General features: G+C 45.0%; 1 protein-coding gene across 1 annotated transcript in view; it reads left to right on the forward strand.

Moving 5' to 3' along the window:
- CFAP65 (cilia and flagella associated protein 65) overlaps window positions 1-16,078 on the forward strand; it is a 31,004-nt gene that overhangs the window by 8,278 nt on the left and 6,648 nt on the right. The window contains exons 10-23 of the mRNA XM_041404000.1: window positions 411-773; window positions 1,509-1,646; window positions 2,514-2,759; window positions 3,175-3,399; window positions 3,642-3,794; window positions 5,149-5,314; window positions 5,873-6,001; window positions 6,484-6,709; window positions 7,635-7,763; window positions 8,039-8,215; window positions 8,911-8,977; window positions 12,796-12,906; window positions 13,702-13,893; window positions 14,643-14,801. Coding sequence (XP_041259934.1) covers window positions 411-773; window positions 1,509-1,646; window positions 2,514-2,759; window positions 3,175-3,399; window positions 3,642-3,794; window positions 5,149-5,314; window positions 5,873-6,001; window positions 6,484-6,709; window positions 7,635-7,763; window positions 8,039-8,215; window positions 8,911-8,977; window positions 12,796-12,906; window positions 13,702-13,893; window positions 14,643-14,801 — 2,481 coding nt within the window. The remainder of the gene's footprint in view (window positions 1-410; window positions 774-1,508; window positions 1,647-2,513; window positions 2,760-3,174; window positions 3,400-3,641; window positions 3,795-5,148; window positions 5,315-5,872; window positions 6,002-6,483; window positions 6,710-7,634; window positions 7,764-8,038; window positions 8,216-8,910; window positions 8,978-12,795; window positions 12,907-13,701; window positions 13,894-14,642; window positions 14,802-16,078) is intronic.

Below are 16,078 nucleotides of genomic sequence, written 5' to 3' on the forward strand. Positions count from 1 at the left end.
GCTGCCCTCATTGGAATCTAAGACACTTCCAGCTTTTCTCTATATATGCTCTGTTGTACAGAAGACAGATTTAGAAGGGCTGTGCCAGGCTTATTTCTTTAGTATTTCTGCTGTTGATGTTCCCAGTACACACCAACGCTATCTTTGTCAGCTGGCTTTTACCCTATCTCAGCCACAAAGCTTCTTTTTGGCTTTAACTCAATCATGGGGTAATTTTTTGCTTCCTCTTTCATTTCAGATTGAGGCTTACAAACAGAAGCCTCCTTTAAGCCTAGACTTTGAGCTGTCCTAGGAACTCTTGCTGAAGTGCATCTTGCTGAAGTGTCCTCTTGCTCATGAAGGCAGTCAGCACCTGGTGTCTCCCACAGGCACATTTTCCTTACTCACACGGAGATGTTTCCATCCTGTAGATTTCTGAGGACCAGCCGCCCAAGGAATATGTTGAACCCAATGCCATGGATGAATATTTCTACAATGGTGTAAGCAGCGACCTGGCCTTGTTTCCTGCTCATGTTAGTGTCAGCCCCAGGGAGTATGATTTTGGATGCTGCATGCCACTACACAAGGCAAAATCTCTTTCTCTCTGTGTGACCAACCACACCAAAGGAAATATCATTGTTGCCTGGACTCCAAGCGATGGCAGTGCCTTCCAAGTGCGCCCTGAAATCTGTGACATGCCACCATTGAAGTCTTCAACCTTCCATGTATTTTTCAGGCCTACTCAGGTCAGCAGTCTTTATGCAGCAGAGCTGGAAGGTTTTGCTGTTTATAAGGTTAGTAGGAATTACTAAGACTAGAGATGACCTAGCAAGAAACTTTTTGCAGAATAAGTATTATGTGAGAGTTAAAATTCAGCTTAAACCCTTAATTTTGAATTTGAAAAACTAGCACCTCTATTAACTCTTTGGCCACTATTTTGATACACTGTTGGGTTAAAGTTTCTCTTTCACCTGTGTCCTGGCAGAGAAATGACAGAACAAGTCACAGCTCGTGTACATGCACAGGTAGACTTGCTCTTACCCTAGGAAACATGAAGCATGGTACACCTCACTGAAGGAGGAATTACTATGAATTATTGCACTATTAGTATAGATGTGAGCCTGCACAAGAATGGTTATTGTGGCCTGGGTGAGGGGCAAGAACTTGGTCTTTGTGTCTGGCCCTCCACAAGTAAAGCTGCTGAGGGCACTGTCTCTATTTTCCCAAGTGATGTGGGATTCGTGTTACACGAGTCTGCAACTACAGGAGATTTAGCTCCCAGAAATGTCCTGGTAAGTGAAACTTAGCATTTGCCAGTTTCTCTCTCTTTGTTTCTCATCTGGCACTGGTCAGTCCTTCTTCCCTGAAAATGTCAATTCCTTAGCCCCAGGGATGTCACTGAACAAGCAGCTGCTTGAGGTAGTATGTGCACTTGGTCTCTTCCAACTCAGATTAATCTGTGATTCTGTGAAGGCACCTTGCCACCCTCCCTTCCTGCACACACTGTGTTGTCCCTTGTGTGTCTGCAGGTGATGAGACGCTACAACAACATTGAGAACGATGCCACCATCTGTCCGTCGTGGTGCCTGACTGTGAGGCTGAGAGCACACACATATGAAGCAAAACAGGAGCACATGATTCCACAGTACATCCTGGATATTCCCAAAGTGTGTAACTGGTTGACCTTTGGATCTTTGCAGAGACACTTGCTGTTCTGAATTCTTCACTTTGTCTCCCATTGCACTGAGATGTGACTTTAGTGGTTTCTGATGGTGTGGAGGCTCCTGCTGTGGTACAAGACTCGTATACTGTTTCTCCTGCATTAGCTTGCCAGCCTCCACCATGTCAGCTGTACTAACCATCTCAATAGCTCTGACAGAAAAGCTGTTGGGATCACCTTCTTTTCTGTTTTGGTGGACCTAGGCACTAACAAGGGTGTTGAGTCCCCTCCCAGGAGCCTCAAAAACTGCATGCACTTGGGCAAACAGAATCCTTACTTACGAAAGAGAAGTGGTTGTAAGATAGAGGGGAAGATTCTCTCTCTGTCTTCCTGCTGTTTCTGTAGCACAGTAAGGTATTTTTCCTATGAGGTAAAGTGAAATCTGATCCCAAGACATAAGAAGAGTCTTGAGAAATCTCCTCAGCTAATCTAGGCCATGCAGCCTTTATTTGATGTGCATGAAGTGGAGCAAATTCTAGTCTGCTGGAATTCTTCATCCAGGATGTCACTGTGCACACAGAAGCTGCAGGCACCAGCAAGTAGCTCGCTTAATGGATGGGCATAAAGCATGGCATGATGGAAAATAGGTTCACTAGTCCCATGAGCCCATGAGGGCCACTGTGGGAAGGGAAAAGACCATAATTCGTGTACCCTTAGGTGGTTTCATTTCTGTCCTTGAAAAGAAGCAGTTAGAAAGTTCTCCATAGACTCAGGATAATGCTTATTGGAAACTAGGAATTTAATATAGTGAAAACATTTTTTAAGCTGGTTTTTGAACCCAGTGAAAGCAACCCTTTTTGCTTGTCTCTACCAGAGTTTTCCTCCTGTGGTTTGTTACAATGATACCCACTGCAGCATGCTGTTGTCCAACACGAGCACCTCTTTGCTAACCTTCAGTGTGAACCAAACTGCCTGCCCCTCTGTTTTGGTCAAGCCCAGCTTAGGACACATCATTCCAGGAGGCCACCAGATTTTCTTTCTCTCCACTCACCCAGTTAACACAGTCTTGCAGCAGCATGTCCTGCCTTTGGAGCTGAACTCTTATCCTGCATACACCAAGGTAAGGAGAGGGAAGTGAAAGATGGTGAGCAAAGTTTTGTTCCCTTGTAGTTGTCCCTTTTCACAGTGACTTGCACTGGGATGCTTATTATGTCTCCTAATGGTTAATTTAGATTTTTCTCTTTGGAAATAGGAATGAAAGAATATTTTCAAAATTTAATATGGAGTCAACATTGCAGAAGGAAGGCCTTTGTGTTGCCAAACATCCTGTACCCCTTGTTCCTTGCATTTCCATCTTTTGGAATACACTGTATTATGCTAAGGGCCTGACTTCACAGCACAGCCTAAAGCCCTTCCCCTCCTTATTAAGATCCAGATTGTTCTTGCTTCTGTCTCAGAAGGAGCAACATCTTTGTAAGGTTCCTCCAGAGGTAGCTGAGACTTCTAGCTAATATCTTTTTCTCTTAATTCCATAGGAGATTGTTCTCCAGAGTTGTGGCCAGTCCCTTCTTTTGCTCTTAGAAGATGATGGAATTCTCTACTTCAAGCCTCTCCATATAGGGACCTCCTCTACACGAATGTACACCATTAAAAACTGCACAAGGCTACCCATGGTTTTCACATGGAAGATCCATCAGTCAGACAGTAAGATCCTGTCTGTCAGCCCCACTGCAGGGATCCTCCAGCCCTATGAAACCATGGTAAGTTCAAATTCTACCAAAGTTGTAGTTTGCTCTCTACAGCTCAACCTCAGCCTGGCTTTGAATATCTGGATGTTCATTCCCAGTGTGAATCTTTGACACAGATGGAGGTGGTGTGTCTGTAGAGAAGTAGGTTAACTATAATGGAGGAAGGGACTGTGCATTAAATGCAACTGTGGAGGTGTTTGGGTTTATCTCTGGACTGGAGCTCTTGTGGGCACTCTTCCCTCTTGTGGTTGCAGGCTCAGGCATGGACTTTTACTCCTGACAAGGACACCAAGTACGTGCTGCGAGCTAGGGTGTTTGTGAAGTGGAAAAGCCCAGAGCCTGTGTCTCCCAGAGATGTCCATTATGTCTTACGGGTCATTGGAGAAGGGGCACTGGGCGTGATCAGGGTAAGGAACAGGGGCCCACTGACTACTAGTAGGGGGGACCAGGGTGGGATGGGGGTCTCGGACTTTCCCTTTTTGCACAATCTGTACTGGAGGCGGCCAATAAGGATTCACAGCAAAATTCCCAGACACTGTTTTCAGTGTAAATGACAGTACTCATTCTAGTGGCCTAATGGCAACATGTTGTAAATGTCCTGCCAGTTCAAATATGACCTTAACAAATCCTCTGGGATTGCTCTGCTCCAGACTAAACCAAGCAAGACATTTGGCTCCTTGGGAATCACTGTTCTCTCCTCTCATTCTGTCTGTTCTCCTTCTCCATTTGTTTTGCTGTTAGTATGATTTCTAAGTGTAGTGGACCTTTTAAAGTGGTATAGCCAGCACACCTCCACATGGCTTTCCTCCTGTTATCTGCTGGTCTGTGCAGCCACCTTCATTTTTAGTCAGGTTTCTTAACGAACCAGAGATAAATAAAATAATACTTTGTAAGTCATTGCCCAATGTCAGTCATGTTGATTGATAGGTGATAATGTCTTCGAGGTACTTAGTCATTATAAATTGTATGTGAGTGCACAACTAGCCAGAAGAGAGGCACACTCTTTAAGCAGTCACAAAAGGAGCAGCAAAAATCTCTCAGCCTTGACCCAAGTGCAGCTGGCCAGCTAGTGTTCTCACAGCCCTGAATATGCTACATCCTTCCCAGTAAACAGCCTGAAAAACTGCAGGAGAAAGCATTTGGAGGAGGGATTAAGTCCCTCGCAGACCTGTTCCACATTTTATTGTGCTTCAACTACCTGAAAGGAGTTTGTAGCAAAGTGGGTGTTGGTCTCTTCTCCTGAGTAATAAGCAATAAGGCAAGAGTAAATGACTTAAAATTGCACCAGGGGAGGTTTAGATAGGATGCTTGGAAAATTTTCTTCAGAAAAGGGATTGTCACTCATTGGAATGGGCTGCCCAATGAAGTGGTTAAGTCTTCATTCTTGGAAGTATTTAAAAGACACGTAGATATGGTACTCAGGGACATGGTTTAGTGGTGGCACTGGCAGTGTGAGGTCAATGGTTGGACTCAATGATCTTAGAGATCTTTTCTGACTGTAGATATGGTACTCAGGGACACGGTTTAGTGGTGGCACTGGCAGTGTGAGGTCAATGGTTGGACTCAATGATCTTAGAGATCTTTTCTGACCGTAACAATTCTATCTCCCAGGGCATGCCAGGTCCTACACAAAGCAGGGAGTCCTTTGCACTGCACTGCATGTGCCCAGGGATCAGCATGTGGTGAGATAGGTGCTGGCTACACTCAACCACTATGCTTGACATGTAAAAGTGACCTCAGCATGGTGGGTTTGTATTCCAGGCACAAAACCAGTATGTGGACCTTGGAAATGTTCTAGTTGGTGATCAAAAAACCTACAGCATTGTACTGCTAAATGATGGGATCTGTACTCTGAATTACATCCTCATTGTGGAACAACTCTTCACAGGGCCCCATGACCATGAGGAGGTCTGCAGCGATCTTCTGGGTACTGTAAAGGAATTAACATGGGACAGGACCTTAGTTTTCCCCTCTTTTCTCCAAAACCAATCTAGAATTAACTTGGAGGTTGGACTGCTTGCTGGTTGGCTAGCACAGATTCTCTCAAACCTTAAGTTGTCTGCCCCTTTGCATAGGACATGACTTTTATATCTTGCTGGAAAAAGCATAATCCAGAGTCTGACAATTGAAGTTAGACCAGTCTGGACCTTGAAATAAGATAAAATTTCCCAGCAGAGGAGGAAGTTAAATAAAGGACCTTAGCAGAAGAAATGTTGGAGCTCAGCTCTTAGCTGCCTTTCTAGAGGACCTCCACTTGGGAAGTTCCCTGCTCTTTGCTGGCCAGAGGCAATCTGGGTACTCCCAATGAGCTGCCTACAGTTGTAGTCTGGGAATCCCAAATTCAGCAATTGAAGCTAATCCTAACTATTAGGCAAGGGGTGGCAGTGGCTAGAGTGCAGGTAGACTTAGTGATCCGTGTGCCACAACATGTGTGTCTTAAGAGACAGCAATGCCAAGAGCTCATACCACCTCTTGTATCCTACAGCTCTAGAGCTGGAACACTCCAGAGGAACAATTCCCGCAAGATCAAAAGCTTTTGTACGAATAAAAGTAAGGCCAGCCCGTCGGTTGCGTTACACCTGGAGAATCAGATATGATAATTGCACACGCAGAGGTGAGATGGAAGTTTTGGGGTGTTCAGGGTTGGGGGACAGTGTTTGTAAAAGAAGAGAATAGCAAGATAAGGAGTTTTCAGCTTGGAAGATGAAAAATGTAATGCCATATGAATGAAAGGGGAACACAAAATATAAATAACTGTTTATGATTTTTCAGTGTGAAAACAAGGGGCACTTCATAAAATGTTTAGGCTGTAGGTTTAAATCAAAAAAGGTTTTTCTCACATAGTGCAAAACTAAATTGTGTAAAGGCACTGTTAAAAAGGATCACATTCATAGTCTTTTGGTGATGTCTAAATGTAGAAGTCAAGGTACAACTAGAAGTCAGTGGTTTAGGGGTTTTGAGAACTGCCAAACAAAAGATTATGTACAATGCCCATTCTTTTGTTGTTCTCTTTCCTCTTTGCTGCAGTCAAAACAACGCAGGCAGCAGCCCCTTAATGGTACATGACTACTTCTTGGTGTTTCTTTCTCTCCCTAGCTGCAGGTCTTGCAAATTCAAAAGAGAAGAAGCAGTTCCTCTGCTGCATTGCAGTAACAGGCGTCTACCCCACTTTGCGCATCACAGACGCTTGTACAATAGGGACTGCCCGCGGTAACAGCAAGATGCACATCTGGAAGCTCTTCTCCTTGGACACACTGAATGAATTCTTGGAGCAAGACCCAACTCCTGGCGAGCTCACCTACAAAGTCCCCACAAGGCACAGGTGAGATGAGGAAATGGCTCAGTGGATCTTTGAGTCCCTTGCATGAGCCAGACAGAGATGCTGTGGCTTATTGGCATGTTTGTAGCTCCTTGCTGCGTGGCACCCTGTTTTTCTATCCTAACTGCTGCAGGCAGTTGCTCACTTTCACTTCTCTGCTTAAGCTCCCTTGAAAGGAGCCACAAAAACAGAGAATAATTTAATTGCAATAGACCTCCAGAAGTCTCTGGTGTAGTCCCTTGCTCAAAGGAGGGACATATAGATCAGATTGCCTAGGGCCTTATTCAGTTCAGTGCTGAATATCTCTGAGAATGGAGAAGCCACACTTTGTCTGAGCTCCTGTTTAACCATTTCCATGGTAAAAAGCTTTTTCTTAGTATCTCATCAGAATAACTTGTATTGCAACTTGTGCAGTTGCCATCCCTGACCCCTTGCTCCATAAGGCTGAACAAATCCAGGTCCCTTTGTCCATCTTTGTAATCACAGAATGGTTTGGATTGGATGGGACCTTAAACATCATCTAGTTCCTACCCTTCTGCCATGGGCAGGGATGCCTTCCACTAGACCAAGTTGCTCAGAGCCCCATCCAGCTTGGCCAGTGTGCTCCAGCTCTTAGCCATTTTAGTGGCCCTCCATTGGACCTGCTCCAGTATCTTAGTGACTTCCTTATACTGGGGAGCTAAAGAGAGATTTCAGGCTAAGCAGGACTCTCTTATATCACTCTCTCATTAGACATACATAAAAGATTTTGAAAAGAAAATCGGGTCTGCCTTATGCCCAGTATCCTTTCTCTCAAAAGGGTTAAGAACATAAGGTCAGACAAGAATTATAAGAAAGACAGCTAGTGTGGAATGACCTTTCCCCTGTCATTCCCTGATGACCCTTCCTCCTGTTTCAGTTTAATATCTTCTTTCTCTCCTGTGACCAGCACATGCTTGATCCCTCCAGTGTATACCCCTCTCCTGCTGGATTTTGACTTTGGGTCTGCCCCGATAGGCTCAATGCCTACCATTGTGCTGCTTCTGCTGGAGAACAAGGGTGTGGTACCTGTGGACTGGTAAGCAGTGCTCACTGGAGCTCAGCCTTCTTTTTGGGGGTCTGGAAGTGCTCAAAGGGCTGTGAGAAATTTGCAGATTAATAAAGTGGGCTTTGTAGGGACAGCTGCAGCTGTTGATGAGTCTAGGTGGGGAAACAATCAGGGAGATGCAGATCACACCTGATGAAATGTGATGTGTCTACTAGCTGGGCTGAGCCCATTTGGATTGGATATGCTGACCATAGCCCTGGGGAAGTTGCATGTCCTTGTTGCTGACCAGCTGATTGGTTCCCTAGGGCCTTCTTGTTTCCTTCTGATCAGAAGATGGACATAGAGCGCTGGGCAGAAGATGTTGACTTCACCCCCCAGGAGCTGCACCAGATGAGAATTCAGGATAACCAGCTCTTCAGTGTTTCCCCAAAGTCAGGAAGACTTCTTCCAGGGCAGGAGAAATCTGTCCAGCTCTCACACAGGTGATACAAGCATCAGAGCATCAGAGCTTCATGCTGTGTGCCAGAGCAACACATGCCATCAGTCCCCTGAGTTTCCATGCCAGATTTTCCTTCCTCATCACATGTTCCTCAGCAGAGGCTGGGCAAGTAAAAAGTTTCTGAACATGTCCAGTTTCTGGACCTCACAGAGCTGATCTTCCCCAGGAGAATGTTTTAATGCCCTTTAACACTGCAGAGCAAAAGGCATTTAGTGTGACATGCTGGGGACACTGGTCTGCCTTGACCTGACAGTTGAGGAGATGAACAAGATGCTGCACTTCCTGTGCTTTTGATTATGTAAAGATATTCTTTTTTCTTTTTTCTTTTTTTTTTTTTTTGTCATCAGCTAGAGCTACTAGCCCTTGCATGCCTGTAGAAGGTATGAAGAAAGCTCAATGCTTCCCCTCTCAAAGCAGACCATATCTGAGAAGTTCTGGCATTTTGTTGACCTAAAAACTTGGGTCCCTAAATAGATGTATGAGTAAAATCAACATTGTATCACTCATTCCCACCCAAACACCACTGGGTTCCCCCCCACCTCCCCGTGGCCCTTACGCAGCAGTGACTCTTTAGCTGGGAAGTGAATTGTCTCTAATGTTCTGTGTGACTCTGACTCTATTATCCTGGGCACAAGGTTGATTTCTACTGTTTTCCTCTCTCTCCTCTTTCACTGATAGACATGATTTCATTGGCACTGATCGCCTCCCTGTCCTGCTGAAGATTTCCTATGGCCATGAGATTCTGGTAAGATAGCAGGTGTCCCTTCCTTCCATTTGCTGATCAACAGCAGGTAGGAACTGAATTAATAGGTGTTTTCCCCAGAATCTGCATAGTGTACAGAGGGCTGTGGCCTTCCCCTGGAATTTGCACTAGCCAGGCAGTAAGAGAGGGCCAAGCAGAGACATAAAAACAATGTTCTGACAGACTTGTGGTTCCAGCACAGGGTGATGTGGGCAGTGCACTGACAGAGTGGCCCTTGGATGTTGCATCTGCTGGATTCTTCTACAAGAGGACTATTATTTATTTGTTATTACCTTTGTATTTTATTAATGGTGTTAGTGCAGAATTGCATCTTCCTTCAAGACAATGCCAAGTCCAAAACAGCCTTCCCAGGTTTTACGGTCCCTGCACGGTTTCCACACTCTGGTGTAACTTATGGTCAGGATTCCTGTGCATGTCTCCCCTCATTTCATCTGCCTCACTGTGAGTTGTTTCATGCAGTTCCCGGAGTTCAGATCTGCAGTCCATCTGCTTCTTTCCTATGCTGCTTTCCTGAATCTCTCCATCTCGTCAACCCTCAATACTCTACAACCCCCCTGGAATGAGCTTTTCTCCAAATATACCACCATCACCTGCTGTGATGGTAGTTTGGGAATGCACAGGGTGGCAGAGCGTCCTCCACCTCTGGGGTTACAGGGTCAGCTCCTTCCCCAAGCCCAGAAGATACTCCCTGGGTTCCTGGTTGGCTGCAGCCTTTGTCCACCCACTTATTTCTCCTACCAATGATGGAGGAGATTCTTACTCATCCTTCCTTCTTGGCTTCTTTCTAAGGCATCCCAGAGCTGATCTGTGGTGTGTTTTCCCTGAGATCTCCTCAGGCTTGGAACTAATTTCTCTCTCTCCCCCTCTCTCAAACTGTCAGTTAGAGTCAAAGTCACCTTGTGCTCTGCCAGGCACCACTCATGCCCGGCTGAGCCTTCCTGTCTGTCTCTGAAGTTTCCTATGAGACCATTGTGTTCACATATCTCTTTTATTTTTCTTTTCTTTCAGGACTGTTGTCAGCTGAAAATCCAACCCTTTGACCAAGCTGTTCAAACAGTGGCTTAACTGTGCCTTCCCTCAAAGCCCTTGGATAGGCTCCCTGTGCTCTGCCTGCCTGGCACAATCCTGAGAGTGACTGTGAGCCTTTCACCATCTGGCCAGTGAGGGAAGAGGCTTTGGAGCACCAGAAGCCTATAGGGCATACATCCTCTCTTGCCATATAGCCAGTGGCTTTGGTGGCTACCAGAGGCCTCCACCGTCTGTCATGCTGTCCCTGCAGAAAGGGCTAGAAAAGTGTGGGATACCCTGGGGATGAAAAGATCCCTTGGTGCTTTTGAGCTCTGGCAATAGGAGCTGTAGAAGCCAGTCCAGAGACATGGAACAGTGCAGGTGGTTGCAGCCTGCAGAGGTGCAGTGCCACTACTGAACTGCTGACATCAGAAAGTAGGAATGGGAGATACTTCTTCTGCAAAGAGGGCAGCTGAGGGACTGAACACAGTGTGCCTGCTTTCCTTGCAGTCATGGCATGAAGTGCACAGAGTTTCCAGCTCCTGGGGCAGAAACTGCCCTAAATATGCTCACATTCCAGGGCTGAGTAAATCCTCACCTGTGATTCTGGTTAAATGTGCAGAGCGTATGCTAACCTTAAGCATATGTTAACCTTGAGCAAATGCTGTAGTGTCACCCCAAAAGTTAAGCTTTGGAAATTTCCAAAAGCAACAATAAACAGAGGAGGGGCCCATTGGGCTGGGGTATTGCTTGGTTACTCTGTCAAATTCCAAATTATTTGGCTTCAGAGCTGTGTGGTTAGCCACCTGCAAGCCAATGCCTGTTTTTCCTTTGGGTTTGAATTCACTTCTGTGATGACTTTACCTACATGGATAGATTTTGACCTCCTGCTCCTCTGTTTCCCCAACTTAATTTTCAGGAGAAGCTTCTTCTCTTTTATGTCTTCCTCATTCAGTGGCCAACTTTTAGTCCTCTGATGATTTATAGGTACACTGAAGGACCCAAACTAATTTCCCACTGGCAATTTTTTCTGGCTATACAAGGAGACATGTGTGTGTTTCCAATTCCTTGTGCAGCAGGGAAAAAGGCCTCCCACAGCCTAATGCTTTCACAGATTGTCCTTGCCTCTTCACCTGTAAGACTGCCTGTTCTCAGAGCTGAGATTGTTTGCCAGGCAGAATTTGCAGCCCCCCCAGCAGTTTTAGTAGGAAAAGCCCAGCCAGCAGCATGTGTTCCAGGCTGAGGTAGGCTGGTTCACAGACCTCCCTGGATCCGAGGAGAATCCCTGAGCACACAGGTTTTATGAACTGCAAGTGTTTGCACTTCACTTCATAGCTGCTAGTTTGGTATTGTGAGATGTTATCACCTGCAGCATGTGTTCTCCAGGCAGCTCTCCTCCCTGGGGAATCTGGCATCCCCTGGCATCCGTCTTATGATCTTAATTTTTCACTGTGGGATGAAGTGTATGCACTCTAGAATGAGAATTGATTGCAGCAAGTCTGCACTTTTCTCCATTTGTCTCTGTTTAACTGATAATCCTCTAATTGTCATATCCTCTCTGAAATGGAAACTGATGACAGTTTTTCCTTAGCAGTTCTGGTCTGTTGGAATGCACGGTGGCTTTTTGATCAAAGTTATATAAATGAATGTTTCACTCCCAAAGCTCAGGGAGGTTCCTATCCCTTTTTCCCTTGAAGTTTGAAAGCAAAGCTTTTGTCTTTCTCCTACTTTCACTTCATCTGGCAAGCTGTGGTTCTCAGGAGGCTGGACACTTATGTAGTGCTTTGAAAAGATCCCATGTGAGACCTTGCTAACTTTGTATTTCTAGTTCTTTCTCCCTCTGCATTTTGCTTATAGATCTGATCTGGAATGGGATTTTTAAAAGGAGTTGTCATTCTCTGCTCTTTTTTAAGCAGATGATACAATATCTCCTGCAGGTGTCTATCTTTGCAAATATTCTCTCTGTCTTTTACACTTCTGTTTGAAAAATAGCCATGCTTCAGGCTTAACTTACTGTGACTTGCAGCAACTTGGCTCCTGTTGGCCCATGCAGAGACATTACTAGGTGACTGCTTTGCAGCCTCTACCCCAAAGCAGACAGCTCAGGGGTACTTTGGAGTGATCCTGCAGAAAATAGTGCATCATCAGTGCATCTTCAGCCTGTGGTTTTCTCAAAATGCAGGAGCCTGTGTGATTGCAAAATCCTTTCTGTGAAATAGCTCTGTAAATCTCTCCACTTGGCTTGGAGTGCCTGGTGGCTGCTTTTCCACCAGGATACTGTTGATTATCAGTTGATCACTTAAAATTCAGCTGGGATCTTCTTGCTTTTGGACTTGCTTCTAGCTTTTGGGCTGCTAAATACATTCTTGAAGCACTCTAGTGGACATCCAGATGATCCTTTCCAAGAAGAGGCCATTATTTACCTAAATCCTATCTTTCGAAAGTATTTGGCTGTGACAGCTGCACACTCTTCTATACAGTCCAGACACTTTCATTCATGGAGAATTCATGGAGAATTTCCACCATACACTTGCACAGACAAGCACTGATGCTGGCATAGCAGAGAGAAAAGTACAGTCTTTCTGATAAAAGAAGAAAACCTTTCAGAGAAGATCTGGAGTAGGTTCTCCATCTCCTTGATTTTTGTCTTAGGACACACTATCCTCATATTACCAATTAAAGTTTGTAACTGTGTGGCCTTCCATTTGCAAAGTACTTCAGAGTCCTTGTGCAGTTGTTAGTGATGGGACTAAAGCCCTGTGAGGAAGTGACTGCATTTCTTTCCCCTGTAGCTGACCTTCAGCGGTGTGACAGTGGAACACAACCAGCGGTACGTTCATTTCGCATCCACCAAGCACGTCTTCGCACCCATTGCTGTTGGACGCTCCCAGCCCCCCACACAGGTGAGCATCTTGGAGCCAAAGCCAGCAGCCAGTGTAGGGAAGGAGCTAGCACTACTTTGTCCCAAAGACAGGCAGTGTCTGAGGCAATTCTCAGAAAATGGAATGGCCTCCATAGTGAAGCATCACAGGAGAGCTCTGAGGATAGTTCTAGGCAGAGTTTGGAAATAGCTGCTGGGACAGCAACAGGGAAAGTACTTCTCACCATCTGCAGTTTGACAAGATTTGGTGTTCACTCTGTAATCAGAATGCTTGTAAGGCATGGTGGGCTGTTCACTTATTCTCTTGCATTGTATGTGAGTGAAAACTTGCCTAACTGCTCCAAGTACTCTGGAGATAAACCCTAATTAGTTTTTTAGTAAATTAATTTAACTTCCTTAAACACTTATTCAGCAAAAAGGCAGCTTTGATTCTGTTCTAATCTGCCTAATTTACGTGGGAAGTGAACAAGTCTGAATTGAATTAAGAGCACTTTAATACAAGTGTTTTTGCATTTTACATAATCTGCTTTACAATGATCCCTTTAGCTAATCTGTATTAATTTTTCCGCAGTGTGAATTGGCAGGACACCATTTGGAGAGGCACTTTGGTTATCAATGTTCATGTGTGGTGATAAACTTTCAGCACAGCTGCCTATCAGAGCCTTGGTGTTAAATCTTGACACTATGAGGTCTTCTCATTCTTAGGAGATGAGCTGATTAATTAAATATTAATGCTTATCAGCATCCCCTGGGTAGATGTTAACTAGTTTAACTTGTACCTGGTATAAAAAGCACTGCGCTTTCTGACTCACTTCAGATTTATAAACTCTACAATGGTGGCTCCGTGCCCGTGACATTTGAGGTTCAGCTGGACAACATTGTGAAGATACAAGAGAAGAATTTTCAGCATCCTGTGTTTGTCTGCCTAACTCCTAGAGGAGAAATCCCCCCTGGTGAATCAGGACACATTGGGTGGATCTTCTCACCACTGGAAGCTAAAACGTACACGGTAAGAGTCTCCTCATGACTGAAAGAAACAGATTCTGTTGTTGACCTAAAATTCTTTAGGTTTCTTTATGGTGGTTGTAATGTAATGCTACAGCTGAATTGAGCCCTATGCCTCCAAGAAGCAGAGTCTTGAAAGAAAATGAGTGGCTGGTCTGGAAATGGAGCAGATAAATTTGTCTCATAAGTTTTTTCTTCCCAAGAAGAGATATCTTTACAACCAAACTCATCCCAGTATATATTTTCCAAGTTGCAAACAGTGATTGGGGATATCAGTAATATCTGTTCAGATTTCTGGTTCATTGTTGGTCTCCAAAAATTCCCACCAAAGAGACTGAAGTCAGTGCCTTCTGTCATTGCAGTGCATGCTGCTGCAAACTTCTAAAGCCAGCCTTCCCAAAGACCTCTGTCCCGGGCTGCAGCAGGCAGGCAAGGCCAGAGCTCTAGCACTGCTTGTTGCTTCAGTCTGTGATGAATGCATGGATAAATAAACAAATTTAACTTTAAAACTCCAACCTTTGCTCCACGATGTAGTCTCCATCCATCTCATACTGTAACTGGCTAATTGACTACTTAACCAGCTTTCCTGGGCTAGCAGGAAAGGCCAAGGCCTGAAAGAGCAAAAGAGACTGGATTTCTCTTTATCCATGCATGGGGTGTATTTAGACCAGGCCATTAGCAGGTGTGCTAGCTTATTGCACATCTCTCCCAAAAATGACTCTGGACTCAAAACTTTTATCTTGTCCGAGACAGGTGGACGTTCTCATCCAAATCCCGCAGGGTGACTCGACCCAGATTACTTTCCAGGGAGTAGGCTACAATCCAAATATTGTAGAAGAGGCTGCCACATCCAGACAATTTTTTTCTTCTGCACTCGTTCCAGGTTCTGCCAAGCTAACTATGCCCGGACAGGTAAGTTCAAGTGTGGGATATGAGCAACATGATCAGTCCAGAAATGTGTGAGAGACTGAGATATACAAGTGGCCCCATCTTGCAGTAGTCTGTTTGCAGGAGAGTTCATTTGCCATGAGACAGTACAAGACATTTCCCTTCCAGCAGGTGATCTAGAGCTTAACTCATGGATGCTGAAAGGTGTCTTCCTTCCAGCTTGTCACTTCCATAGCCATTAGAACAAAAACGGGTTTGGGTTTGTTATGTAATTTTTTCTTAGAAGTTGCCTCCCATCACAGCTGCCTTTCTTCTGTGCAGCTACAACACCTTTTTCTTTCCTAAATCATTCTCAAAAACACTATTATACTCCTGCTGTGCTCTGTCAGGGCTTGGCTGCCACCATTTCCCTGCCAAATTCAGGTAATTCATAACCTGAATGCTGACCTGCAGGGTGGTCACCTATTCAGGCATATGCAGAGGAATGCACTTGTTTGACCTGCTGCTGGCTCAGCAGGAGCTTGTCTGGCCTGGCTGGGGCTGGCCTGCCAGCCTGGACAATCTGTTGTTAAACTCACCCACAGATCCAAGCACAGTGAATGAGCATTTCACAGAAGCAGCAGAGGCTTTCTCCTGGCAGGTAAAGGAATTCAACCTGAGTGACATTAGCATGCCTTCCTTGGAGCCAGCCACAGGTCCACGTGCTCTTTTGCTTCCAGCAGGGCAATTATATTCCTGAGAACAGCAAAGAGAAGACGATTGAAAACTGCCTCAGTCTGACAATGAAGATGGCATTCTGCAAGACTCTGTTGTCTGAAATCAAGTTTCTTTCTCTAATGATAACTGTACTTAATTAGAGACTGCATTGTGCCTGGAGAATGGGACAAACTGGTAGCATATTAGTAGCAAGGTGTATTAGGGATCGACTTCCTAAAACTCACAGTCAGATTGATAGGGATTTTGCACAAGCACACACCTCATGTTTCTCAGCTGAAGTAGGAAAAGAACTGCACTGCAAGTGCTGCAGAGAGAATTGGGATATTACTGGTCCTCTGTGCTCCTGAGATCTTCTCCTGTCCAGCACCAGTGTTATGTCTTATTCATTGCTCACTCAATCCCACTGCAACCCAGCTGGCCTTCTGATGTAAAGCCACTGTAACCAGAGCAAACTTGAGAGAATTGTTACACTCTCTCAAGCTGCTAGAGTAAAGATGCCTGTTTAATATTATCTGTGAATTGCTGGATTTAAAAATGAGTGTGACTTAGAGATGACTGTATGACTCCCCTTCCTCAATGGCTAG

This window comes from Onychostruthus taczanowskii, unplaced genomic scaffold, assembly GCF_017590055.1.
Source record: "Onychostruthus taczanowskii isolate IOZ18803 unplaced genomic scaffold, ASM1759005v1 scaffold10, whole genome shotgun sequence".
Taxonomy (NCBI): Eukaryota; Metazoa; Chordata; class Aves; order Passeriformes; family Passeridae; genus Onychostruthus; species Onychostruthus taczanowskii.